The 27,644-nt window shown below is 42.6% G+C and overlaps 7 protein-coding genes and 1 non-coding gene across 10 annotated transcripts in view; 5 read left to right on the forward strand and 3 right to left on the reverse strand.

Annotated features, from left to right (window-relative positions):
* LOC146459521 (uncharacterized) overlaps positions 1-27,644 on the reverse strand; it is a 181,777-nt gene that overhangs the window by 38,570 nt on the left and 115,563 nt on the right. The window lies entirely within an intron of this gene.
* Positions 11-26,535, forward strand: LOC146459525 (spondin-1-like). 3 transcript variants are annotated; one of them, XR_014857895.1, is made up of 3 exons: positions 11-1,503; positions 2,330-4,182; positions 26,421-26,535. XR_014857895.1 is itself a non-coding variant. In XM_085089432.1 (2 exons), the coding sequence occupies exons 1-2, from the start codon at positions 276-278 to the stop codon at positions 2,506-2,508; spliced, it is 1,407 nt and encodes a 468-aa protein (XP_084945558.1). In that variant the 5' UTR covers positions 11-275; the 3' UTR covers positions 2,509-4,289. The 3 variants fall into 3 exon arrangements, 1 of the variants encoding a protein (XP_084945558.1); XR_014857894.1 differs by having other exon boundaries at positions 2,330-3,063; positions 25,205-26,535; XM_085089432.1 differs by lacking the exon at positions 26,421-26,535 and having other exon boundaries at positions 2,330-4,289.
* Positions 10,840-11,841, forward strand: LOC146459526 (uncharacterized). The gene has a single exon (XM_085089532.1). The coding sequence runs from the start codon at positions 10,840-10,842 to the stop codon at positions 11,839-11,841; it is 1,002 nt and encodes a 333-aa protein (XP_084945658.1).
* Positions 11,858-13,756, forward strand: LOC146459527 (uncharacterized). The gene has a single exon (XM_085089533.1). It carries the CDS (start codon positions 11,858-11,860, stop codon positions 13,754-13,756), a length of 1,899 nt encoding a protein of 632 aa, XP_084945659.1.
* On the forward strand, positions 14,721-15,743 carry LOC146459528 (uncharacterized). The gene has a single exon (XM_085089534.1). It carries the CDS (start codon positions 14,721-14,723, stop codon positions 15,741-15,743), a length of 1,023 nt encoding a protein of 340 aa, XP_084945660.1.
* On the reverse strand, positions 17,089-17,161 carry Trnat-agu (transfer RNA threonine (anticodon AGU)). The gene has a single exon. It is a non-coding gene; the product is annotated as a tRNA-Thr (tRNA).
* On the reverse strand, positions 17,281-19,741 carry LOC146459530 (methyltransferase-like protein 27). Its single transcript, XM_085089535.1, has 3 exons — positions 19,613-19,741; positions 18,548-18,917; positions 17,281-17,902 (listed from the first exon to the last, which is right to left on the reverse strand). The coding sequence occupies exons 1-3, from the start codon at positions 19,739-19,741 to the stop codon at positions 17,730-17,732; spliced, it is 672 nt and encodes a 223-aa protein (XP_084945661.1). The 3' UTR covers positions 17,281-17,729.
* Positions 22,852-26,535, forward strand: LOC146459531 (spondin-1-like). The gene is made up of 2 exons (XM_085089435.1): positions 22,852-23,896; positions 24,685-26,535. Exons 1-2 carry the CDS (start codon positions 22,852-22,854, stop codon positions 24,843-24,845), a joined length of 1,206 nt encoding a protein of 401 aa, XP_084945561.1. The 3' UTR covers positions 24,846-26,535.

Consider the following 27,644-nt stretch of genomic DNA (forward strand, 5'->3'; position numbering starts at 1 on the left):
AAAAATGTTCTCGTACCGCTAACTTCTATAGCACTATCAGCCTGACATGATAAGCGCTCGTGACTACAAAGCAGCCATGAACAGCTGTCTTGCTCTTTTTGGGGCTCATTAGCAAGGCAGGTTTGCGCAATTACACTTAGTGACGGTTCAACTATTTCATATATGCTTCTGATCTATGGGGTACCATTTCCGCGAAAATAGCACGCACTAGCACATACTAATAACAGCGCACTAGTGCCCATTAACAATGCAACGAAACAATAATTTCCGCCGAAATGGCGACCCATATACTGGTCATGCCACAAGGAAGGGCTAAGAGTGAAGCCGGTGATTGGTTATCAACCAAGTCAATCATTATGTGTGGAACAATTGACCCACCCTTTTTATGCAAACAGCCCATATTAATTTATAGCCAGAACAGTTTAAAAAACGAACGCATTCAAATAGAGAGCAACAAAATGCTTTCAGCTAGAATCACAGTATTCGTTTTGTTCGTTTCGTTCATCGTTTTTCAACATACTGGCGCTTGGCGAAGACGTCGCCGCCGGCGCCGATGTACGCCAAATGCTTGTGTAGTTAGTTCCTGGTCGTCTTGGAGCTCGTGCAGCGCGAACTCGTGTGGACAGCTCGGACAAGAACGCCGTTCAAGAACGATATCATCCCAACCGTCTTGTGGTGGAACAGCTTGCCCATCGTTAGATGAAACACGGCAGTGCTACTCAAGCACCCCAGTCAACTGCCAGCTTAGTTCGTGGTCGGAATGGAGCCCTTGTACCGCATCATCGTGTGGCGCGCTTGGCACTCAGTCTAGCAGCCGTCACAGGATAATCACAGAGCAGTGTGGAGGAACGTGTACGTCTACATTTCGCAAAACACAAAGTTGTTACTCGCGCGCTGTAGTTAACTGCCAGCTTAGTTCGTGGTCAGAGTGGAGCCCTTGTACCGCAACATCGTGTGGTGAGCGTGGCACTCAGTCTAGCAGCCGTCACAGGATAATCATAGAACAGTGTGGAGGAACTTGTACGTCTACATTTCGCAAAACACAAAGTTGTTACTCGCACGCTTCAGTTGACTGCCAGCTAAGTTCGTGGTCGGAGTGGGGCGTTTGTGCGAAAACATCAACGCCATATGCATGTAAGGGCATTGAGTCCAGCACTCGCCACAAGATAATGATGGAAAAGTGTGGAGGAAGGTGCACGTATTCGTTTAGAAAAACAAGAACGTGTTTCGCTGAGGGATCATCAGTCGACTGCCAGCTAGGCTCGTGGTCTGAGTGGAGTGCTTGTACCTTGAAAACCTGTGACGTGTCCAGTGGCGTTCAGTTCATCACCCGCAAGAAGCTCGTCGAAGAAAAGTGTGGGGGAACGTGCACATCCATATTACGAAAGTCAAGAACATGCTTAGCTGACTTTACCTGTCTGAATGGGGGAAGTTTAAGCGGAGGTAGCTGTCTCTGCGCGAAAGGATTTTCTGGGGCCTGTTGTGAGAAAGTTTCATCTCAAGGTATGTACTCACAAAAAATCAAATTATGTGGAGATAGAGTGAGTTGAGACCGAATGGAAAAAATTCCAAACTTTTTAGGCAGTGTGTTGGCTATAGTAAATAAAAGTCCGCCTTGGTTGTATAGGCAGACAAACTTCTTTGCTATATATGACAGTTATGTAAGCATTTAAGGCCACGGTCGTGCTCTATGATAGTGCACGATCGCGACCCTTAATTCCAACATATTTGCAGCACCACTGTTATCACTTGAAATTTGAAGATCAGTGAAGATTTGTAATAACCAGTCCCTTGATTTACTTCATCTTGGCTAATTGTCATTTAAATGAAAACTTCCGGCCTTACGTGGAATTTAGCGGAAAACGAAACAACACTAGCATAAAGGTTTACTTCAGGGAAATTCTTATTTTGATCATACCAGTAGGGTAAGCCTGTCGCAGGCATTCTTTGTGCAAAAACCCGTGACGAGGCAAAGGAGACGCTTCGCCGATAGAAAACATAGCAGTCTAATTACATTGAAATTCAAACATTTCCATCTCGTCATCCGGCCCCCTTAAGCGATTTCCTCTCTTGCTTCATTCGTTGTTTACTTTTCTCGAGAATTTTAAGTTGAATCTACTTTTTACGCATCTTAAAGAGACTCTGGCACTAAAACAACTCTATAACGACGTTTTCGAACATATTTTACATATTTCACATTGATAGCTGCAGGGGGACAAGATTGCTGAAATATTTCCTACTAAATACATTTTTTGTCATTTCCAACACAGGACTGCAGACTTTTGATTTCGTGCACGCTGATATATCTGGGTTTCTTTTGCTTTGACAGGAGAACATTCAACGCTAGTAGTGAAAGTATCTGTTGGTGGAATTTTTGGTGGAATTTTTGGCTTTGTCGCAGTGGTGGTCATCCTTGTATGCATTTATATGAGGTGCATTCGTAAAAGACCCGCGCTGGGCGCACCCAGGCCTAAGCCGTACGTTGTCACTTATGAATCACTAGACTAAAGTACAAGGTTTAAGAGTCGTTTACACGACAGGAAGAGAAATGGTACGGACCCGTTAAAAAGTGGTACGGTACCCATAATTTTTGTAAAGAAATACCCGTGCTGTTTTGGATCCATAAGGTGCATTTACACTACAGGAAGAATTGGTCGAGGCCCATCAAAAAATTGGTTCGGCCCATACATTATGGAAAGAAACATTGACCTTTTGGCGGGTCCATAGGCACCTATGGCCCTGTGAAAAGTCGACTGTTTGTTTACAAAAATTATCGGGTCCGGACCAATTTTTGCTGTAGTGTTAATGTGTCTAGGGGCGCCTATGGACTCAAAACAGCACGGGTATTTCTTTACATAAATTATGAGTGCCGCATCACTTTTCCACGGTTCCGTGCCATTTTTTCTCTCTCTTGTAAACGCTCAGCCTCCCTAGCCTAGCTACTATGTTGGGAAATTATAACGTGTACTGTAAGGGTGTGTGTATTTTTTTTAGATCTCAGAGAAAATGTATCATTTTTGCGTTTGCTACTCTGTTACTACGTGTATATTACTGCTGTAGATTGTTTATAGTCAGCTTTTTCTGGGCGATCGTCGAATTTCAATTCCCAATAACCGAAATCGGTGTTTTCGTTTAACAAGTAAAGTATCAAAACTATAGAGGGAGGACCCCAAGGAGGGATCCCAAGAGCGTAAACGAGGATGTTGGGAGGAAAAGTCAATAGCTTGTTGAAGTTGTATAGGTTTGAGGCTCTCTTGGACCGTTCTTAACGCATTGATAAAAAAAAACATGTTTGGCCATGTTTAGTATTAAGTCATTCGTATTTACTCGCATTTATCCACAAATCGTTCGACGGTTCTTGCATTTAACCGCATTTATTCACGGGCTATTATTGCACATCTAATCGGTTATCGATATTTAGCCCTAATTACTGATTATGTTTTGGGATTTGCTATTCCACCGTTCGTCTTTGTGCAACTCTGAACTTAAGTATAGAGCGTTTTCATTCACGTGACTACTGGCCATATTGGTTTACTGAAACAAAAGAAAGTATTTGCATAAAAATAGAGTTCAATTCCCAGAATTTTAGTTTGGGACACCAACATGGCCGCCATTTCTTTGTTTTGGGACACCAACATGGCCGTTGTGACGACATGTGAAAACACTCCATTACTTTATATTTTGCACGACGACGACATTTGGGTCGCGTTCGATTGACCTTATTCCAGAACAAGAATAAGTGCAATAGCTGTTAGATTTATCTTTTTTTAGTAATTTGGGAAGCCATTTCTGCAAACTTTCGCTGATACATGATACTTTAAGAGTGGCCTCGTACTCCAGTAACTCCTCAAACCTCTTAAGAGGGATTTCGTGTCATCGTTGTATGTATTCCTATTCCTGAATAGGGTCAATTGAACGCACCGTTAATTGGTTAACTACTTTAGGATTGAAAGAGACTCCGCATATATTTTATTCCATACCTACAGAGTTAAAGTAACTTTTGTCCAAACAGTGTCGGTATTTCATTCCGTTCATAAATACGTAACGTTGAGTTTTCCTTTCAAGGGGAGTTAATTTACTCGTACTGCTAAATGTTAAGTTTAACAGTTTATCTCTGCACGTGAGCTTTGAATGTTAAGTAGTTTCTTTTGTTGTAACACTTGTTGTACATTTATAGAAAGAGTTCCGACTCAAAGAAAGAACTGATGTACCTAGTATATAACAACCTTAACGTGTGCTTGAACATCGATTATATTCCTGGTTATGTTGTGAGTAAGAATAAATCTATGCTGGTCTAAGTTCTGATTTGCTCCATGCTGACGTAGAATTCCAGTTAGCCAGATCCGCGTACCACAGAGGATGTGACGAGCTTCTTCCCTGCGCAAGCGAGTTGCTCTTGAACTAATCTCCCCCCTCTTACCACCTCCCCCCCCCCCCCCCCCCCCGTTGCTGTCGCCGAAGTCGCCGAGTTTTAGAGTCCTTTTCAATAATTGAGTCACACGAGTAGGAATTTTTTTTTTACCTTTAAAGTTACCGTGTACTTTCAGAGAGAAAATTTTTGGATTTTCATTTTTTTAGATTAAAATAAACTTCCCAGTAAGTTCTTACAAACGAAAAACGAATTTTAGAAAAAGAGTGAGTATTTGCCGAGAAATTGGGACGTAAGCGATTTCCACCGGAAGTTAAATTTTACTTTGATTGACAGCATATTGCTGCCGGTGTAACCACCCGTTGCGATATTTGCGCGAACGGTCTTCCTATAGTCTTGAACCCCTCACGATCTCGCACTTCGAATATCCTGTATTTAGTGGAAGAACTTGCGTTTGTTCGAGCACGACACTGACATAAAAGAAGACAAAAGCTTTAAGCTACACTTTCAAGTAGGTAAAGGTCTTAAAATCTTCCAGCGAAGAGAATATTTGGAGATGCGCTTGTTAATGTTTCAATTCGCGAGTCCGTGAATCGCGCTTCGTGAGCTTCCTTTTTTTATTTGCGGCTGAACGTTATCAGATCACTTGTGTTCGGGTGCGTAAAACTTACAAGTCTCGGCAAGCGGAAACAAAACAAAAAAGCAATTGAAAAATAACGCTAAGAATCATGTCCTATGTCTTGATCTTTTCTCACGTCGCCCGTCGCTATAAGATAACTAGTAAAGGGAAAGCCCTCCGCTTTTGCTTGTAGCGTTTTCACAAAGACTTACTGTATTACGGTAATTTCCAAAGCGTTAAACGGAGTCAGCTTTTTTAAACGGTTCCGTTTAAACGTTTTCTTTCAAGCGTCAAACGGCCGGATACTTGTTGTTTCCTATTTGCAGCATTAACAATTTGGGACGTTCATTTAACTTGAGAGCGAATTTTCACCCGAACTTTCGATAAGCAATTTCGAAACTTCGCTATTCTCAACAATGTTTTCAATTTTCGTTTTGACTGAGACAATACATGCGGTTACGGGGGTTCTCCGATAATTCCGTAGCGCTGATAATTTTACCCTCCTCAGCCGCTTCTGCTTCGGCCCAATAGCTTTGCTTGATGAGGTCGGCTTCAGTCCCCATTTTGTTTTTCCCATAATCATTGCAGATTACAAAATCGACGTGCGCGTACAACAAACACCGCAGATATCCAACAAAATGGTGAAGGAGTTGATTACTCTGGAACGCGAGTACGTGCAAAACTGCGAGAAAATTTTCACAGGAGGTGACCGGAAGAAAAAGTAGCTTGCAAAATTATTGGCTAATTTTCCATAAAGGCGTTACGGGGCGGTACTTGTTTGTGTAGCGAGAATTTTTTTTCAAGCGCTGTTTTCTCAAATTTTCATTTTCGCTTGCAGGGAACACTTTCAAGAGTTACAACTCAACAACGATTTGGTCGATTTCAGTAAAATTTGGCCAGATGCTAGAAAAATATATAACCAACAAAAGTGTGTCGGGGAATTCGATAATTCTAAAAATTCTTTCCTTGAAAGCCATTTCCGTGCGTTCACTCCGCATGGTTTTCTCGCAGTTTTGAAAATGTTTTGTAACTTTTGAACGAAATCGAATTAAGGAAAACCCCGACACATTTTTTAAGCTTTTGGGATACTGACCTGGAGAAAAAAAACAAACTTCCAAAATATAAAAATCGCATTGAATTGGAACTCTTGAACGATGACCTGGACCTTCAAGTTCCGACTTTACGGGAAACCTGGGAATTTATTTTCTTGGAAAAGCAATGAAACATTTTATAAGCTTTAATTTGATATAGGGATTTGGGTATCTGTGATGTAACTGAGAGGCGCTATATCCGTTTAACTGAAGCCACCCCTGAAGGTACACGGTAACCTTAATTTCGCTCGCAGGATAAAACTGAAATGGTACATGATTGGACAAGCCGTAGGATCTGGAAGGAACAGTACACAGTTTAATGAAGCCCATGTCTGGCTGTGCTTGCCACCATAGAAAGCATTGTGCAACCTCGGGACATTTTTCTTTTTTCAGTTACATCAAAGATGGTAGCTATCTTTGCAGTCATAAGCTAGTGTGGACGGCACACACTAGGGGAAATGTCGCGGGTCATTTTGCAGGGACGGTTTTCCTCATGTGACATGCCCGTTTTTGCGCAAAAGTTCTCGTTTTCGGGGAAAAATTTTGTCCCCGTAACATGTTGCATGAAATTCAGCTAGTTTGAATTCGTGCGTCAAAAACCGGAGACAAAATGACCCCAATTTTCAATGCTGCATAGTATGCACTGCTCTGCAAAGTGTCCCCGCTACAAAATAGAGATGAACCAATAAAAACGCGCCATTGGCTATCCCATGACCCTTCAGTAGCAGTCAATCATGATGGCGGCCTCGGAGGACGAAGTTACTGAGGAAACTTCGTGGATTGTAGCCACCACAAAAAAGCTGACTGAATTCTACAAGGATCAAACGGATTATGGAAAAAAAAACATCCGAAAGAAGGCCCTGACCACTTTTCTGGCAAATTTAGAAAAGGGCAAAGCACCACACACTCTAGATGACGTTAAATAAAGATGGCATAGCCTTCGAAGTTCAACACTGATACGTAAAGAGAGCTCTGTCGAGAGCGAAGTCAAGTGGCCTTATGGGAATCACCTGAATTTTCTGCGTTAAAAGTTAACAGTAATTTCTGGGATTTTTAGGCCTCAATCCGTTTCGTGTGCACCTTATGTGCACCAGCTTGCGTACTGTCTCTGCAACACGTGCACCAAAGATAGATACTATGGGGCTTGTCCCTGCAACATGTCCCCACAAAATGTCCCCTAGATTGTGCTGGTCTTAAAGGCGCAGCGTCACCTAGGTTTAGTGTGACTTTGAGTGGTCAAAATCCAAGGCATATGAATCGCGGAATCGTTAATTATAATGGTTCAGTTTTGTTAAGAATAACCCTAATAATGCACAGAAACTAGTTTTAGTTTCGTTTGTCTGCGGATGACTAGGATGGAAATGGATTGTAACTTGAAAAAATTGGCCAATGTTTTCAAGTTCTTCTTGTGTCTTTTAGAGAAGTCGCTAAAAATTCATTATAGTTAGTTCTTCCTTGCAGAAATCCCTTTATATTTTCTTCCCAGGGTTCCAAGAGAAATTTCGTGTTAGCAAAAAGTTCAGTTGAGTAGTTTTGACCAAAATACGGCAAAATCACTGTGACGGTGCCGCTTTAGAAAACATGTGCACGGCTGGTATGTCATATCGGTTGCGACACCACTAGGTCTAATCTCCATGAAAACCTTTTTGTGATAAGGTGTATTAATTGGTCTCCTAACTCTGAATATTTCAGTACTTGCGTAGAAAACAAACTTTTTAGAAAAAAGAGTGTGTTATCAACGGAAAATGACTAGTCTAGCTAGGATGGGATAACCTTGACTGATCAAGATACAAGAAGAGAAATCTTAGGGCGAAATTGATGTTCAAAACTGTGAACCACCATCAGGGCTAATCTCCATGAAAACCTTTTTGTGATAAGGTGTGTTAATTGGTCTCCTAACTTGGAATATTTCAGTACTTGAGTAGAAAACAAACGTCTTTAGAAAAAAGAGTGTGTTGTCAACGGAAAATGACTAGTCTAGGATGGAACAACCTTGATCAAGATACAAGAAGAAAAATCTTAAGGCGAAATTGATGTTCAAAACTATAAACAAACAAATTCCGGAGTACCTGCAGGGAGTGTTTAAACCATTCAGCGCAAGCTATAGTCTGGAAGGACAGAAAACAAATAAGCTCAGCCTTAGCAGTTTCTGCTGCCGTGGGTCATTGTTATGAAATAGACTCTGTTAATGTTCTACTGTGCAGTTCATTTTTGGAAGTTTGATATAAACATGTGAGGGTTCCCTTTTCTAATGGCCAGGACTAGTGCATCTGAAAACTTTTTGTTATCTTCCAGCTCTTTTTTTATCCAGTTTAACCGCAAATGTCAGCTGTAATTAGCAACATTTGAAGTGAGGTGAGGAAAGAAAGTATTATTGAAGCTATAACTTCTAGCATAAAAGCATCTCGAAGCATCTAAGAGTCGTTCATGTATTGCAAAATATTTAAGAGGCTGTTTGAATTTTGGTTCATGGTAGACTGGCACAAGACTTGTGGAAACTGTGGGTAAATACCGCGCATCAGTACTCTACAATTGTGCGACACAATCGAAAAGATAATCATAATAGAACAAGGAAAAGAAAAATAACACTCCTACGGGAAAAAAATAAACAAGTTTATTAGCTTCCAGCTCTTTTTTTTCCAGGTTAACCGCAAATGTCAGCCCTAATTTGCAACATTTGAAGTGTTGCGGTTTTTGTTAATTTACACTTTTCCATGTAGTTTTTATTTTCCGAATCTTTATCCGTGTTAATTGTGTCCTGCACCCTTCATTCCTTCCTGAACAATTTTTCGCACTATATGTAAATTCAGTGGTATATAATATTTTCAACGCTTTCATTTTATCACTCACCCACCTAAATCCAGCAATTGGTATTTTACCAAACCCCTTGATTTGAGTGAATAAATTGCGGATTGAAACATGTGAGTCTCTTCGTGGCCCTCGCCACTTCATCGTAAAATACCAATTGAAGATTATGGACGGTATCGAAGCTGATGATGCAAGTTCCATCCGAGCGAGTTCCAGGAGTAGAATGCCTAATTCGCTGCAGGACCAAGAAGGAGTTTTACGCGAAAAGCTGAACAGTCTAAAACGGTCTGCAGGAGGCTATGTCGCCACAATGTCTAAAGTGTGTGCTCGAATTGATGATTTACTCGCGGACTTTTCTAACTTGGTGCAAGTGCGGAATCTGCAAGCCACCTTGTCTGATGCATTTAGGAATTATGGAGACAACGTCGCGCGGGCCAAAGCTCTTCTCAGTGACAGCAGCGTGGAACTTCACGAAATCCAGGGCGTTTACGAGGCTCAAGAGGTCAGAAAACGTCTGTATGATGAAAGGATCGATCATTTCGCGATCGAAGCTGCTTCGTATTTTAATAAACAAGTGTCAGAAGAATTACCCCGTGTCAACACTTCATCGCCTCGAGGATCGGTGAAATCGCAGAGCAGTCGAATTTCCAAGTTAAGTGCAGCGAGCTCGAGACTTCGCGAAGCCAAAATCGCGGCAGGAAAAGCGGCTCTAATCGAGAAACATACTGAGCAAAAACGATCGAGGACAATAGCAATGAAAGTCAAGTTATTGGAGCTTGAAATGAAACAAAAGCAATTCGAATTTCAACATCAACTAGAACTAGCGAAGCTCGACGCCGAGAAAGAGGCAGAGGAAGCTCGGGAAAGGACAGAGTTGGCAGATTTGGAGTTCAAGTTAGCAGAGCGCGAGTTTTCTTGTCTGCAGTTTGAGGAAAATACACCTGAGCGGCATAGTTTTAACAGACATATTGACATTGACGAAAACTTTACAAGCGTATCCGACGCTGGTCCGCAAGTTGTCTACCCTCAAGCTGTTTCCACGCAATTAAGGTCGATCGCGCAGGTTTGCTCCACGCAGCCATTTTCTCCAACCACGTGTTCCGTCTCATCCACGAGAGTCTCGACCGGCCACGTCACGTCTTCGCGTGTCTCTGTTCTTCCCGACACGTCCTCGCGTGGATCAACGTTGCCTGCGCCCACTTCACGTTTTCCTGAATTTTCTGCCTGGTCCTTTCAAGCCCCTGCAGTTCCCGTGGTGTCCTCGCGCGTCTCCTCGTTACCTGCGTACTCTACGCGTCTTACAGATTTTCCACCCTTGCCTACGTGTCCTCTCTTGCAAGCCTCTGCAGTTCCCGTGGTGTCCTCGCGTGTCTCCTCGTTACCTGCGTACTCTAGGCCTCTTACAGATGTTCCACCCATGCCTACGTGTGCTTCCTTCCAAGCCTCTGCAGTTCCCGTGGTGTCCTCGCGCGTCTCCGCGTTACCTGCGCACTCTACGTGTCCTACAGATTTTCCACCCATGCCTACGTGTGCTTCCTTGCAAGCCTCTGCAGTTCCTTTGGTGTCCTTGCGCGTCTCCACGTTACCTGCGTACCTCACGTATGTTCCTGATTTCCCACCGATGCCTACGCGTGCTTCTGTGGTTCCTGCTATGTCTGCCTCAACGTTGCCGTCCTCGTATGTTCCCGAGTCTCCACGCGCTAACTCGTGTGTTCCTGCCATGTACCCAGGTGTCTCCCTGTTTTCTTCCCAACCGCCCTACAATGCAGGTCCGATATTCACACATGCAGATTAAGCCTATGGTCCAGTTCGCCTGCCTTATCACGCAACTTCAGGACATCTTCCACCTTCTCTTCAGCCAATGGGTAAAAGCTTCCTTGCAACTATTGCTACCACAATAGAAAGAATTAGTGCCGATCAAGGTCTACCTCCACTACAAGTGCTTAAGTTTGATGGCTCCCCTGAGAGATATCCACTATTCAGACAGATGTTTTAACCAGATGGTAGAATCGAAGGCATTGGATGAACAGACTAAGATGGCTCGCCTGTTGCAGTTTCTCGAGGGCCCTGCTCTTAGAGCTGTGCAAAGGTACGAGGCCTTGCCAGGAGGTTTAACCAAGGCGTTAGAAGTCCTGCAAAGTCGTTTTGGTCAACCATTTAAGATCGTAAGAGCTTGCGTCGACACTCTGACTAAAGGTCCCCCTATCGCATCTCAAGACAAGGAAGGCCTCCAACGCTATGCAGATATGGCACAAGTCATGTGTGATACCCTCGGATCTATGAACTGTTTAGGAGAAATGAACACTGACCATCTCGAGAAAGTGATACTAAGGTTGCCCAAATGGCTCCAAGACAAGTTTCGAGAACATTTGAAGAAGCTTCAACGCCAAGGAAGAATTATCCCCACATTCAAAGACATTGTTGAGTTCCTGAATGACCGAGCTGATTTGGCTAATCATCCGTTTTTTACAACTTCTTCTGAGGTGAAGCCACACAAGCGAATTGAAGATCGAGACAAGCCTCATCTGCGTCACCTTACGACTCTTACCACAAGTACCTCCAGGGAGGCCAGCAGACTTGCGATCAATAAAGATGCTAAAGCCAGCAACTGCCCCTTGTGTGTCCAGTGCCACCCACTCTATCGCTGCGGGGTATTCAAGTCTAAGCCCGTCGAGGAGAGGAGGTCCTTAGTCAACAGAAAGCGGATTTGCTTCAACTGCATCAACTCTACAGAACACACGGCCAGTTCATGCAAGTCGCCGATGCGTTGTAGGGTACCTGGTTGTGGAAGGTCTCACCACACTTTGCTTCACCTGTCAGGCCCATCCCGAGAAAACGCTGATCATCACACTAACAACACTGAAGTCACAGTCATCCCAACCATGCCTTCTGACCTGTTAGGCGACCAAGATGCTCCCTCGAGCACGTGCGCTACTGCAAGCCGAATCCTCTGAGATTTACCTGCAGATCATGCCCCTCAAGATCATCGCCAACGATGGACAATATACAACCACTTACGGCTTGATCGACTCCGGCTCCGACGTCACTATGATCGACCCATCCCTCGTCGATCAGCTTGGTATTCAAGGCAAAGTGGGACAACTCCTCCTTTCCATAGTAAGCCAAAGAGACAAACAGAAGAATGGAGTAAGGGTTGACTTCAAAATAGCGCCCGTTGATGATCAGCACTCACACCAGATTACTGTGCGCAATGCATGGGCTGTACGAGACCTTACCATCCCGCTTAAGCATGTAACAGCTCGCAAGAAGATGGAGCAATGGTCACATTTGTGTCAAGTTCCTTTTCCCGAAGTAGAAAGAAAGAAGGTTTCTATCCTTATTGAAACGAACATCCAGGAAGCCTTTATTCCGTTGGAAGTTAGAAAAGGAAGACCTAATGAGCCCTTCGCGATACGGTCCTTTGGCTGGAGTATCCTTGGCGGTTCCGGCAGTGTAGGCGGTAGGTGTCAGTTCAACCTGCATCATGCTTCTTCTGAAGATGTTTTTCTCAATCGACAGTTGGAAGAAATCTGGCGAATTGAGTCCCACGGCACCGTGAAAGAAGCCTTTGGGCCAATGTCTGTTGAGGATCGAAAGGCACTGAAGATAATAGAGAACACAATCTCTAAGGTTGACGGCCATTACCAGATGGGCCTTCTCTGGAGGCAGGAAGTACCCAACCTTTCGTTTAACAGAGCCTTGGCAGAAGGTCGTCTTCAAGCTCTGAAAAGGAGATTTAACCGGGATCCTGGCCTAGAGAAAAAGTACCGTTCGGTCATAGATGACTACGTTACTAAAGGATATGCAAGACAGCTAAACGAAGAAGAGGCCTCTAAGAGATCCAAGATCACTTGGTACTTACCACACCACCCGGTGCTGAACGTTAACAAGCCCAACAAAGTACGCGTGGTATTTGATGCTGCCGCTAAGTTTGATGGCACTTCCCTGAACGATCGGTTGTATCATGGCCCAGATCTTACAAATAATCTGGTTGGCGTGCTTATTCGCTTTCGAGAAGAAGAAACTGCGTTCACAGCTGACGTAGAGGCAATGTTCCATCAAGTCAAAGTTCTTCCAGAGGACGCAGACGCCCTAAGGTTCTTGTGGTGGAATGCTTCTTCAAATCTCCCCCCTAAGGAATATCAGATGCTTGTCCACATGTTTGGGGCAACTTCATCCCCTTGCTGTGCCAACAAGGCACTTCGACAGACGGCAGACGATAATAAAGGCCGGTATAGCCCTGAAGTCATCAAGACCGTACACAGAAATTTCTACGTTGATGATGTACTGAAATCTGCGCTGACCACAAAGAAGGCGATTTGGCTTGTAGACCAGCTGACCAGGCTACTGAGTGAGGGTGGCTTCCACCTAACGAAGTTCACAAGCAACAGTAGGCAGGTGTTAAAGGCCCTCCCACAAGAGGAACGAGCGAATCCTTCTATCAATCTCGACCTCAGCCAACTTCCTATCAGCCGCGCACTTGGATTACACTGGGATGCAGCTTCGGATACCTTGCAATTCAAGGTTGTTCCCACGAACAAGCCTCCAACTAAACGTGGCATTCTTTCGACTGTTAGTTCCCTATTCGATCCACTTGGTTTTTTGGGCCCGTTTCTCCTCCCAGTCAAAGTCATTCTTCAAGAACTATGGAGAATGGACGTCCAGTGGGATGACCCTATTCCAGAGCCTTTACTAACACAGTGGAATGGATGGGTAGAGTCTCTGCCCCTTGTTGCGAACATCAAGATTCCGCGATGCTTCAAATCATTTTCTAGCACCCGAGTCATCACCGATGTCCAAATGCACTATTTTTCTGACGCATCCAACAAAGGTTACGCTGCATGCAGTTGGCTACTTAAGGCTCGTTGATGATACGGGAAAGGTCCATTGCGCCTTTGTTATGGGAAAGACCCGCAATTCCCCGCTGAAACAGTGGTCCATACCGCGTTTAGAGTTCCAGTCAGCAGTGGTAGCTACACGCTTGCATCTACTGATACGCGACGAGCTTGACATACCCCTTCAAGGTGTTACGTTCTGGACAGATTCTTTGACGACCTTGCAGTACATTACGAACGAGAAGAGGTGATTCAAGCCATTCGTTGCTAATCGAGTGAACGAAATTCATGAAGCCTCGACTCCTCAGCAATGGCGACATGTGCCAACATCACTGAACCCAGCTGACGATGGTTCCGGAGGGATGAAGCTAAATGATCTTGACCCAAATTGCCGCTGGCTCTCTGGCCCAAGTTTCCTCCTGAAGCCCGAAGAACATTGGCCAGTTAGAAGGATTGGCAATATTCCAGATGACGACAGTGAAGTTCAAGTTGAAAGAACCGTCATGGTGATTGACCGTGGATCATCACTGGACCTGCTTCTGCGTCGCTATTCATCTTGGCCTCGCCTCTTAACTCTTGTCACCTGGTTGTTACGTTTCGTTAACCATGTTCAGAACAAAGGAACTTCTACTGAGAGAGGTAAATATCCCTTTCAGAGATACGGTGCTCTTCCAAGAAAATTGTACAGTTGGTACAACGCCAAGCCTTTGCTGAAGAGATTGATTCCTTAGTCGAAGGTCGTCCAGTTAAATGTCAAAGCAAGCTTGCAACTCTTCTTCCTGTACTCGTAGAAGGAACCGTGCGCGTGGGAGGAAGAATTCGTCACGCTCCTATCGCCTTCGAAGCTGCCCATCCGATGATACTTCCTAAAGATCATCCAGTTTCTACCTTGATCGTGCGCTACTACCACGAAATCCTAGGGCGCGCCGGTCGAGAGCACGTACTTTCCTTCATACGACAACATTTCTGGATTATTCAAGCAAGGTCACTCGTGCGCCATGTTCTACGAAGATTGTCGCAAGCCAAATGAAGTCCCCATGACTCAGTTGATGGCTGACCTGCCAAAGGAACGTCTCACTCCTTATGATCGGCCGTTCACCTACACAGGAGTCGACTTCTTTGGCCCATTCTATGTGAAGCGTGGTCGGAGTTCAGAAAAGGTGTGCGGTTGCCTTTTTACCTACCTTACCAGTCGCGCCGTGCATATAGAAGACGTGAGTTCATTAGAGTCCGATGCCTTTAATCAAGCCCTCCGCAGATTAATCTCGAATCGTGGGTGTCCCAAAGAAATCTGGAGTGATAACGGAACAAATTTCGTCGGAGCGGACAAGGAAATTCGCGACTCTATTTGTCAGTGGAATCAGGATGATCTAAACAAGCAACTGATTAAGGACGGGATTAATTGCTCCTTGTGCCCAATGTTCCAGTGGAAATTTCAGCCTCCAGCCGCGAGCCATATGAATGGGGTCTGGGAACGGTTAATTCGAAGTGTGCGTAAGACCATGAAGGCGATCCTTGGCAATCCAGATGCGTTGGTTGGACTGGAAACCTTACGCACGGTCTTCGCAGAAGTTGTCACCATTCTCAACAGTCGTCCGCTTACTCCCAGCAGCGATGATCCAAGCGACCCGGAACCACTCACTCCGAACCACCTTCTGCTGCAACAGGAAAATCTCGCTCTGCCCCCAGGTCTGTTTGTTCGCGAAGATCTTTACAGAAGAAAACAATGGAGGAGAGCCCAATTCCTTGCTGACTGCTGCTGGAAATGGTGGCTAAGAGAATACGTTCCAGCTTTACAGCAACGCCAAAAATGGGTTCGCGAGAAAGGAAACTTGAAGGTCAATGATCTCGTAATGCTTGTGGATGAAAATTCCCCTCGTGGAAGATGGCTCCTTGGCAGAGTTATGAAGATCTTTCCTGGCCACGACCAACGCCTCCGAGTTGGAGAAGTCAAAACGAAGAATTCAACGCTCGTGAGGCCGATTTCAAAACTTGTATTGCTTGAAGAAGAAGATAAGTAACATTGACATTCGTCTACAATTATTCTCAGAAACCTCTTGGACAGTTTGAATACGCTAGTTCTAAGAACTTTCAGTGACTGATTAATTGATTCGCTTTTATTGCTGAATTTCCGCAAATTCAGCGAAGCCCCCCAGGATGTCGCGGTTTTTGTTAATTTACACTTTTCCATGTAGTTTTTATTTTCCGAATCTTTATCCGTGTTAATTGTGTCCTGCACCCTTCATTCCTTCCTGAACAATTTTTCGCACTATATGTAAATTCAGCGGTATATAATATTTTCAACGCTTTCATTTTATCACTCACCCACCTAAATCCAGCAATTGGTATTTTACCAAACCCCTTGATTTGAGTGAATAAATTGCGGATTGAAACATGTGAGTCTCTTCGTGGCCCTCGCCACTTCATGAAGTGAGAAAAAATAGCACTACTGAAGTTATAACTTCTAGCCTAAGAGCATCTAGACTTGATAACGCTGTAATGAAGACCTCTAAAAATCGTTCATGTATTGCAAAATATTCAAGGAGCTATTTGAATTTTGGTTCATGGTAGACTGGCTCAAGACTTGTGGAAACTGTGGGTGAAGACAGCGCATCAATCCTCTACAATTGTGCGACACAGTTGACAAGAAAATCATAATAGAACGAGGAAAAGAGAAATAACACTCCCACGGGAAAAAAATTAACAAGTTAATAAAAACATTCCATCCTGGCATTCTAACAGCTACATTTTTTCAGTTCCCGTAAGCATGAACAAGATTTAATTAAAGGAAACTGCGAATTCGTGTCTGAAGTAAAGATTGGTGAAAAAGCAGTGGCTTTCGTGCGCTGCCCACTGCCTAGTGCTGTCGCTGTCCATTGCTGCCACTAGACGGGCCGGTATGATTAAGCAGTCCACTAAACAGGAAATTACGGTATAAAAGGGGTCTGGCCTGGCCATTCTCACCTTCAGTTGCCAATCAACCATCAGAGCGTAAACAACTGAGAAACAACATGTTTCTTTTTCATCGGCTTTTACCGATAAAATTGGCTTAGTTTTCAGAATAATCCTTGTTAAACAAATTAGAACTTGATATTTTCTATTGGTGTGGTGATATTATAAAAATTTGAGGCATATTTTTCAAAGGACGCTTGAGTCAACAACTTGCCACAGTTGAACAGCATCTAAATTTGCATCTCACACCCGCAAAGGTGTGAAATGAAGGAGGGGCTTGCCCTTTTATAGCGGAACTTCCTGTTTAAGTCCTGTGTGTTATAATTGTTGTTAAAGAAATGTGATATTATACTTTAAGCCTAGTGCACGAGAATAAATGATAATTAATGAGTACTCGGAAAAAGAAAATCCGAGTTCTCCTATCAGGAGTCGAACCTAAGACCTTCCGATTACTAGTTCGGATGCTCTACCACTGAGCTACAGGAGACACGTGGAAGCTAAGGCCATTAGACTAGGTTCATGGGACAAACATCCTGTCTATGTGTCACACAATGTCTATGTGTGGTATATGTGAAAGAATTGTGATGTTATTGTTTTAAGCCTGGCCCCAGTTGTTCAAAGGCCGGATAACTTTATCCGCTGGATAAGGCACCATTCAGGGTCTAAAATATACTTCACGTTAAACGTTGTCCAAGGTTTTCGTACACTCCCTAACTTAACTGTGGTTAGAGTGTACATATTGGCTTGTACAAGAGGAAATACTGAAATCTTTGCGCAGATCGAAACTGTGGGATAGTGACTTATCCACAGGATAAAGTTATCCGGCCTTTGAACAACTGGAGCATGGTGAATAAATGACAGACTCCTGTTGGGGAAGCTCGATTTTTCTTTTACTGAGCATTCCTAGACCTGTGCCACTGGATGAAACAAATACACCTATCGACATAATTGTTATGGCCTAACCTGTCAGGGAAGTTATTTGTAGCTCCTTACATTGATTAACTGGTAAAAGAACAGATAGCATTGGATGCTGAAATCTGTGATCGGCTCAGTTATTATTCTGCACAAATTTCGTACGTGAATACTAGAAAATTCCCCTGCACACTTTGAACAGTTGGGACTGTGACTTTAGAAATAAGTTTCCACCTTCTTGCTTTTTCAAGGTCTAACATCTTTGCTTGGTAGTCGTCCAAATCCAGTTCATGAATTGTGAAACAAAGGACTCCACCTAGAAAGAATCAAAATCAACAAAGAACCACTAATATGAGTTAAAAACGTAAAAGTTAAAGAAAGAAAGCATTTTTCTTCCTTTCAAAAAAAGGTTTTCCATTTTCCGAAAAATGTGCCTGTAAAGAATTGGTTGTCATGGTAACTTTAGGATCAATGAACACTAACCGACCACGTAAATTTGTTGCCAAAAAGTCACGAAGTTTGCTCAAATATAAAGCGCGTTATTCCGGTTCAAAGTCCCTGCGGGCTTAATTCACCCCCTAACCCAGTCTAGGTAGGTTTAACGATCTATATTTTCAAATAAAATTACCTGTAAATTGGCTAAAGCATAATGCATAAAAAAGAGCGTTTTTACACAACTGTAACGAAAACAACAACAACGAACCAACCAAAATATTGACTGGAAAATTGGAAGACGTCGGACACTGATGCTTCTTGTGATTGCAGGCGTCAGTTTACCAAACATAAGATCTCCATGCCAAATAAAGACCAGAGAATGATATAGCGAGCTTTCTCAGGCAAAGGTGAAAGCTTTTTTGGAACCATCTAGGAGTCTAATTTGGACTAGGAAAAGTCTGTTACGAAACCGACATGGACTTAACTAATTAAACTCAGACTTGCGAAAGTGAGAATGGTCACTTACCAGTCTTCACCATTGCCAGCATTTTGTCAAAAGCGTGTGGGCGAAGGTGGCCTTTTTCCAATGTACCACCGGACACAAGTGCATCATATTTGTCTTTGTCATCCTCGGGGATTGACTTGTCGCTCAGGGAGGAGCAAATGAAGCTCTTGTACACGTTTTTCTTTTTCGCTTCATTCAACATTTCTGGCGAAATATCCAGAGCAAGTGGGTCAGTGTAGCCGAGTTTAAGAAGTTCCTCTCCAATGAGCCCTGTTCCTGCGCCTACATCAGTGATTTTGATCTCGTCCTTTGTTTTGCCTTTGTAGACTTGTTTTATAGCACCGTCTAGACTTTCAGCCAATGGACGGCAGTAAACATCTAGGTGGATATCCTAAAAGGATGATTAACGATTTTCATTTCTTACTTAAGGAGTCAAAAGGAAAATGGTAAACAGATGTCATTCACCTTCTATTAAAGTCGTGGGAATGTCGTTAATTGAATTTCAAAAATCTCCGACCTCGACGTGTAGCATACCGGCAAAGCTATCGGACAACGACTCGGTTAACGTTTTCCTTGCAAGGTGTGATCAAGTTTGATTGTCGGAAGACCTTTGCCAAGTGATTTTCGTTTTCGAAGGTCGCGTAGCGGAAAAAGATGGAGGTTATTAGAAACACAGGGAAAATAATCCTTTACTTTTCATTTGGCTGAACAAAAAACTTTCTTGGGGCTCTTTTTCAGCCGATAGTTGGAGAATGCGATCGGTATTTTTGAAGCTAATTTGACGTTGGGAAAGAAAGATGATTTTATACGTCAGTAACACGGGTACACTAAGTTGTCTCAACAGGAGTAGAACCTGTGGCTATGACCTCCCGATTTACTGTCCGGATGTTATACCAGTGGGCTATGGGGCAATTTGTGAGAGTTTGGCCATTGAAGTAATTAACACAGGCCATTAAAAATTTAAACTAACTAGTTATTAATCAGAGATTTTTTTGCTTTAGTTACTTAAATTGCAATGTCTAACTTTATCTTTTACAACACTGCAACATTAACTACAAAAAGACGATAGACGATATCAGAACATACATGTTCATAGTCACTCGCCCATTCGTTATAAATGCGTTTAACTTCCGGTTCGGTCGTGTCGTGTGAAACTTTGTCAACTGGAAGACGCCTTTTTCGAGATCTAGAGGCGGTGTGCTTAGTACGTACCATCATGGGATTAAGAAATGCGTTGATCTGAAAAAAAGTCAATAACAATTATCAACATCATTCATCATCATCATCATCATCATCATCATTATCATCATTATCATCATCATCATCATCATCATCATCATTGTCATCATCATTATCGTCATCGTCATCGTCAACGTCATCATTATGATCATCACCACATGTAAACGAATCATTTTATCTTGTGACTTATATTATTAAAACAAGGATTTATTATCATGGGACTGTTATAACCGAGAAATTGAACGAATAAATAAAAGTAACGTTACCGAATAAATTGAATAAAACGTTTCATGGTGTAGTTTCCACACATTTAAGGTTTATATCTTCCACACGAGAGAAATGTCGTATCAGAAACATGTTCAGTAGGCCTACTCTGGAACCTTATTTCGCCTAAACCGGCTTAAGTCGCTTAGGTCAGAAAAAGCTCAAATTGCTCCTAGAGGATAAACTTCCCCATTTCAATAAAACAAAGAATGAATTTATTTTGCACAATAGTTTATTCATTGGGTTACTGATCGCCAGTGACTCAACTGGTAGTCACAACATTACCGTCTACCATCCCTGATACACTGAATATGAGAACTTAAAAGCCGGGCTTCGTCTTTTTGTTGCACATTTTAACACAAACCCTAAATGGTACGAGAACATTCTTTCGCTGGCATGGCTCCGATTCTCTTGCATCCCAAGAAGGCAGAGGTACTGACAAATGTGTTTTAAAGCAGGTATGGGATTGAATTAACCGGTGGACTCTGACTGTGCTTATAGGCTTATGTCATGTGCAGTTATTGAGGCTAAAACGGAAAACGTAAAACGTGGAATTTTTTTACATAACCATTTTATTGCAACATTTTGGAGAACAAAAATAAATCAAATGGGCTTTTCTTTTCTAATAGGACGATAAAATTTTTTCTAACTAAGCCTTTAACTTTAGGCTAAATGAAAATCAAATGTTATTTTCTCTTGTCGAGAATTTAATTTTAAAATTTAAGCGTAAGTGTACACTGTATGAAGGTTAAAATTACCCACTATCAGTTACTTGCCGATTGGAAAACTGATTAGGTGCCATCGAACAGTACATAAATGTAACAAAGGATAACTTGTGGATATTATCGTACCAAATCCATTCGCGATGAGTGTCTATTTAACAACTGACGGCATTTGATTGAGCAATTGTTTGAATCATATTATCGTTAACAAACGGAAAAGCGGAATTCTGGCCCGGTTGAAGCTCGTTCTGAGTTTCTTGCGTAGTTTGAAAGCAACAATGTATAATTAGCCGAAATAAATCCCCTAATGAGCTATAGTCGGTATCCTACAAAGTCACTTTGTGCCTGGTATACGTCATCATTCAAGAATTGCCATTTGTCTCAAAACTATGAAACTTTCCTTTTACATGTGTCGTGTCCTCTAAGGCTCACAAATTTTGTCCTGGATTTATAAACAATTGAACCCAATGCTGGTTTAGAGATTTCAATTGAGGCTCACAATGGTCTGCAACAATCTACCAGTTTGCTTGAACGTTTTTTAAAGTTAATCGTAGTAAAACAGTGATGAGGCACTACATTATGGCGAGCCAGAGCTGCTGACATACGTTTGTCTTTTCACAAATATTTGGTTTTATCGACTGAGTCGATAAGGCAAATTAGCCACCGTCTCTCAAGGGTAATATAACTATGTATATTTTAATATAAAAGGGACAGTTCCATATGATCATCCATAGTTGCCATGGAACCAAGCACACACTATTATTCGTGGTATTTCTATTTATAATGTAGTGGCGGTTAGCTCGAAAGCTAAGCTCCTCTGACCACCGTACACTTCTACCAAAGCCATTAACTTCTTTCTTTTTACCTTTTATTTGTTATTTTATTCCTATGTTCCTATATACAATGTAAATACTATATCCAAGTGTAAATAAACTGAATCTGAACTGAACTGAAACTGAGAGACTAAAGCTGACATTTCGAGCGCTGAGGTGCTTGAAAAGAATTGGAGTATCTGGAAACTGACAGAAAAATGCAAAATGCAAACCTTAGTACTGTTGGTATTGTGGCAGTTACGCAGTTTGATACCTCACTGGTAGTTTTGAATGGAAGTCTAGAGAAACGGAAGAGGGGTTGGTAGAGGCATTATTGTTTAAGCTTGTAACGGCGGCTGTCTAATGAATCACACGGGTACATACAGTTGAAAAGGAAACTGGAATAAACTTCTCTATCATATTCCGGCAGTTAATTGAAAGCTATGCCTTAATGTAAAGAATTGAGAAATTCATAAGTTTTGCATTATTTTTATGTTTTTCAATGAGCGATTCATTCAAACATGAAGGCCTTGACCTTTGGGTATTTGGTGGAACGCAATAAAATAGAGATTATGCCCCTTTGTTCTTGTTTTTGTTCTAGTTCTAAGAAAACCGTGAAAGATGTCGTATTTCAAATTTCAGTCAGATTTTTCGTTTCCATCAAAAGTGCCTGAATTTTTGCATGCGGCCTATAATTTAATCAACGAACATTACTCTGTGTTTTTTCTCTCCGAAGCATCTTTTGTTCCGCTTCTTTTTCTGCTTTTCTTATGCTAAGCGCAAACCGCATACAGCTGTGATTTTTACATCTATATCTTTCTCACACTGGCAAAAATGTTCTCGTACCGCTAACTTCTATAGCACTATCAGCCTGACATGATAAGCGCTCGTGACTACAAAGCAGCCATGAACAGCTGTCTTGCTCTTTTTGGGGCTCATTAGCAAGGCAGGTTTGCGCAATTACACTTAGTGACGGTTCAACTATTTCATATATGCTTGTGATGTATGGGGTACCATTTCCGCGAAAATAGCACGCACTAGCACATACTAATAACAGCGCACTAGTGCCCATTAACAATGCAACGAAACAATAATTTCCGCCGAAATGGCGACCCATATACTGGTCATGCCACAGGGAAGGGCTAAGAGTGAAGCCGGTGATTGGTTATCAACCACGTCAATCATTATGTGTGGAACAATTGACCCACCCTTTTTATGCAAACAGCCCATATTAATTTATAGCCAGAACAGTTTAAAAAACGAACGCATTCAAATAGAGAGCAACAAAATGCTTTCAGCTAGAATCACAGTATTTGTTTTGTTCGTTTCGTTCATCGTTTTTCAACATACTGGCGCTTGGCGAAGACGTCGCCGCCGGCGCCGATGTACGCCAAATGCTTGTGTAGTTAGTTCCTGGTCGTCTTGGAGCTCGTGCAGCGCGAACTCGTGTGGACAGCTCGGACAAGAACGCCGTTCAAGAACGATATCATCCCAACCGTCTTGTGGTGGAACAGCTTGCCCATCGTTAGATGAAACACGGCAGTGCTACTCAAGCACCCCAGTCAACTGCCAGCTTAGTTCGTGGTCGGAATGGAGCCCTTGTACCGCATCATCGTGTGGCACGCTTGGCACTCAGTCTAGCAGCCGTCACAGGATAATCACAGAACAGTGTGGAGGAACGTGTACGTCTACATTTCGCAAAACACAAAGTTGTTACTCGCGCGCTGTAGTTAACTGCCAGCTTAGTTCGTGGTCAGAGTGGAGCCCTTGTACCGCAACATCGTGTGGTGAGCGTGGCACTCAGTCTAGCAGCCGTCACAGGATAATCATAGAACAGTGTGGAGGAACTTGTACGTCTACATTTCGCAAAACACAAAGTTGTTACTCGCACGCTTCAGTTGACTGCCAGCTAAGTTCGTGGTCGGAGTGGGGCGTTTGTGCGAAAACATCAACGCCATATGCATGTAAGGGCATTGAGTCCAGCACTCGCCACAAGATAATGATGGAAAAGTGTGGAGGAAGGTGCACGTATTCGTTTAGAAAAACAAGAACGTGTTTCGCTGAGGGATCATCAGTCGACTGCCGGCTAGGCTCGTGGTCTGAGTGGAGTGCTTGTACCTTGAAAACCTGTGACGTTTCCAGTGGCGTTCAGTTCATCACCCGCAACAAGCTCGTCGAAGAAAAGTGTGGGGGAACGTGCACATCCATATTACGAAAGTCAAGAACATGCTTAGCTGACTTTACCTGTCTGAATGGGGGAAGTTTAAGCGGAGGTAGCTGTCTCTGCGCGAAAGGATTTTCTGGGGTCTGTTGTGAGAAAGTTTCATCTCAAGGTATGTACTCACAAAAAAATCAAATTATATGGAGAAAGAGTGAGTTGAGACCGAATGGAAAAAATTCCAAACTTTTTAGGCAGTGTGTTGGCTATAGTAAATAAAAGTCCGCCTTTGTTGTAAAGGCAGACAAACGTCTTTGCTATATATGACAGTCATGTAAGCATTTTAGGCCATGGTCGTGCTCAATGATAGTGCACGATCGCGACCCTTCCAACATATTTGCAGCACCACTGTTATCACTTGAAATTTGAAGATCAGGGAAGATTTGTTATAACCAGTCCCTCGATTTACTTCATCTTGGCTAATTGTCATTTGAATGGGAACTTCCGGCCTTACGTGGAATTTAGCGGAAAACGAAACAACACTAGCATAAAGGCTTACTTCAGGGAAATTCTTATTTTGATCTCACCAGTAGGGTAAGCCTGTCGCAGGCATTCTTTGAGCAAAAACCCGTGACGAGCGAAAGGAGACGCTTCGCCGATAGAAAAAATGGCAGTCTAATTACATTAACAAACATTTCCATCTCGTCATCCGGCTCCCTTAAGCGATTTCCTCTCTTACTTCATTCGTTGTTTACTTTTCTCGAGAATTTTAAGTTGAATCTCCTTTTTGCGCATCTTAAAGAGACTCTGGCACTAAAACAACTCTATAACGACGTTTTTAAACATGTTTTACATATTTTACATTGATAGCTACTAAATACATTTTCTGTCATTTCCAACACAGGTCTGCAGACTTTTGATTTCTTGCACGCTGATATATCTGTGTTTCTTTTGCTTTGACAGGAGAACATTCAACGCTACTTGTCGTAGTAAAAGTATCTGTTGGTGGAATTTGTGGCTTTGTCGCACTGGTGGTCATCCTTGTATGCATTAACAGGTGCATTCGTAAAAGACCCGCGGCGGGCGTACCCAGGGCTGAACCGTTCGTTATTTTTGAACAATGAGGCTAAAGTACAAGGTTTAAGGGTCGTTTACCCGACACAATGAGAAACGGTACGGATCCGTAAAAAAGTGGTACGTTACCCATACTTTTTGTAAAGAAATACCCTTGCTACCTTGGGTCCATAGGCGCCTGTGGACCCAAAACAGCACGGGTATTTCTTTACATAAATTATGGGTACCGCATCACTTTTCCACGGGTCCGTGCCATTTTTCATCTGTGGTGTAAACGCTCAGCCTCCTTAGCATAGCTATTATATTGGGAAATTATTACGTGTACTGTGAGGGTATGTGCAATTTTTTTAGATCTCAGAGAAAATGTATCATTTTTGCGTTTGCTACTCTGTTACTGCGTGTATGTTAGTGCTGTAGTCAGCTTTTTCTGGCTGATCGTCGAATTTCGATTCCCAATAATCGAAATCAGTGTTTTCATTTAACAAGTACAGTATCAAAACTATAGAGGGAGGACCCCAAGGAGGGATCCCAAGAGCGTAAACGAGGATGATGGGAGGAAAAGTTAATAGCTTGTTGAAGTTGTATAGGTTTGATGCTCTCGCTACAGAAAAACGAATTGTACTTTTGGACCGTTCTACACGCGTTGATAAAAAAAAAACCAAGCAAGAACAAGAACCAAACAAAGAACATATTTAGCCATTTTAAGTATTAAGCCATTCGTATTTACTCGCATTTATCCACAAGTCTTTCAATTCGACGGTTCTTGGATTATTTTAACCGCATTTATTCACAGGCTATTATTGCACATCTAATCGGTTATCGATATTTAGCCCTAATTACTGATTATGTTTAGGGATTTGCTATTCCACCGTTCGTCTTTGTGCAACTCTGAACTTAAGTATTACTTATTTTGCACGACGACGACGTACGTCTATCGAGATTTAAGGAAGAGCGTATGTTAGGAAGGTTTTTCCAACATTGGCCGTTTGTAAGAGTTCTTGTCATCTGTTAAAGCGTCAGTATGTGAGCTGTAAACCGACAAGTGTATTCCACAGGGGCTTTCAAACCAGACCTTGCATACGTGGACAGTTAAACTTTGTGTATCACCTTTTCAATAGCTCGCTATTTTTGAAAAGAGCATTTGGGTCGCGTTCGATTCAGCTTATTCCGGAATAAGAATAAGTGCAATAACTGTTAGATTTATCTTTTTTAGTAATTTGGGAAGCCATTTCTGCAAACTTTCGCTGACACGTGATACTTTAAGAGTGGCCTCGTACTGAAGTAACTCCTCAAACCTCTTATGAGGGATTTCGTGTCATCGTTGTATGTATTCCTATTCCGGAATAGGGTCAATTGAATGCACCCTTAATTGGTTGGCTACTTTAGGATTCAAAGAGACTCCGCATATATTTTATTCCATACCTACAGAGTTAGCGTAACTTTTGTTCAAACAGTGTCGGTATTTCCTTACGTTCATAAATACTTAATGTTGAGTTTTCCTTTCAAGGGGAGTTAATTTACTGGTACTGCTAAATGTTAAGTTTAACAGTTTATCTCTCCACGTGAGCTTTGAAAGTTAAGTAGTTTCTTTTGTTGTAATACTTGTTGTACATTTATAGAAAGAGTTCCGACTCAAACAAAGAACTGATGTACCTAGTATATAACAACCTTAACGTGTGCTTGAACATCGGTTATATTCCTGGTTATGTTGTGAGTAAGAATAAATCTATGCTGGTCTAAGTTCTGATTTGCTCCATGCTGACGTAGAGTTCCAGTTAAGCCAGATCCCACGTACGACAGAAGTTGTGACGAGCTTCTTTCCCGTGCAAGCGAGTTGCTCTTGAGCTAAACTCCCCCCTCCTACCACCCCTCGCCCCGTTGCTGTCGCCGAAGTCGCTGAGTTTTAGAGTCCTTTTCAACAATTGAGTCACACGAGTAGGAATCATTTTTGACCTTTAATTTCGCTCGCAGGATAAAACTGAAATGGTACATGATTGGACAAGGCGTTGGATCTTGAAGAAACAGTAAACAGTTTAATGAAGCCAGTGTCTGGCTGTGCTTGTCACCATAGAAAGCATTGTGCAACTTCGGAACATTTTACTTCAAAGATGGAAGCTATCTTCGCGGCCATAAGCTAGTGTAGCCGACACACACTAGGGGAAATGTCGCGGGTCATATTTGCAGGGATGGTTTTCGTTATGTGACATGCCCGTTTTTGCGCAAAAGTTCTCGGTTGCATGAAATTCAGCTAGTTTGAATTCGTACGTCAAAAACCGGAGACAAAATGACCCCAATTTTCAATGCTGCATAATGTGCATTGCTCTGCAAAGTGTCCCCGCTACAAAATAGAAATGAACCAATAAAAACGCGCCATTGGCTATCCCAAGACCCTTCAGTAGCAGTCAATCATGATGGTGGCCTCGGAGGACGAAGTTATTGAGGAAACGTCGTGGAGCGTAGCCACCACAAAAATGCTGATTGATTAATTCTACAAAGATAACCGTCTGCTATGGGATAAGGATCAAACGGATTATGGGAAGAAAAACATCCGAAAGAAGGCCCTGACCCCTTTTCTGGCAAAGTTAGAAAAGGGCATAGCACCACACACTCTAGATGACGTTAAATAAAGATGGCATAGCCTTCGAAGTTCAACACTCTGATACGTAAAGAGAGCTCTGTCGAGGGCGAAGTCAAGTGGCCTAATGGGAATTACCTGAATTTTTTGGGTTAAAAGTTAACAGTAATTTCTGGGATTTTTAGGCCTCAATCCGCTTCGTGTGCACTTTGTGTGCACCAGCCTACGTACTGTCCCTGCAGCCGGCACGTGCCCCAAGAGTACACACTAAGGG

Source organism: Pavona decussata, unplaced genomic scaffold, assembly GCF_977016875.1.
Source record: "Pavona decussata unplaced genomic scaffold, jaPavDecu1.1 SCAFFOLD_219, whole genome shotgun sequence".
NCBI lineage: Eukaryota > Metazoa > Cnidaria > Anthozoa > Scleractinia > Agariciidae > Pavona > Pavona decussata.

Excerpts from the sequence above, each read along its gene's own strand:
- LOC146459525 (XM_085089432.1), top strand. The coding sequence starts at position 276 with ATGGCGACCCATATACTGGTCATGCCACAAGGAAGGGCTAAGAGTGAA. Across the intron at positions 1,504-2,329 it reads TGAGAAAGTTTCATCTCAAG|GAGAACATTCAACGCTAGTA; the intron begins GTATGTACTCAC and ends TTGCTTTGACAG.
- LOC146459526 (XM_085089532.1), top strand. The coding sequence starts at position 10,840 with ATGGCTCCCCTGAGAGATATCCACTATTCAGACAGATGTTTTAACCAG.
- LOC146459527 (XM_085089533.1), top strand. The coding sequence starts at position 11,858 with ATGCCCCTCAAGATCATCGCCAACGATGGACAATATACAACCACTTAC.
- LOC146459528 (XM_085089534.1), top strand. The coding sequence starts at position 14,721 with ATGTTCTACGAAGATTGTCGCAAGCCAAATGAAGTCCCCATGACTCAG.
- LOC146459530 (XM_085089535.1), bottom strand. The coding sequence starts at position 19,741 with ATGGTACGTACTAAGCACACCGCCTCTAGATCTCGAAAAAGGCGTCTT. Across the intron at positions 18,918-19,612 it reads GGGCGAGTGACTATGAACAT|GATATCCACCTAGATGTTTA; the intron begins GTATGTTCTGAT and ends TCATCCTTTTAG. Across the intron at positions 17,903-18,547 it reads GCTGGCAATGGTGAAGACTG|GTGGAGTCCTTTGTTTCACA; the intron begins GTAAGTGACCAT and ends GATTCTTTCTAG.
- LOC146459531 (XM_085089435.1), top strand. The coding sequence starts at position 22,852 with ATGCTTTCAGCTAGAATCACAGTATTTGTTTTGTTCGTTTCGTTCATC. Across the intron at positions 23,897-24,684 it reads TGAGAAAGTTTCATCTCAAG|GAGAACATTCAACGCTACTT; the intron begins GTATGTACTCAC and ends TTGCTTTGACAG.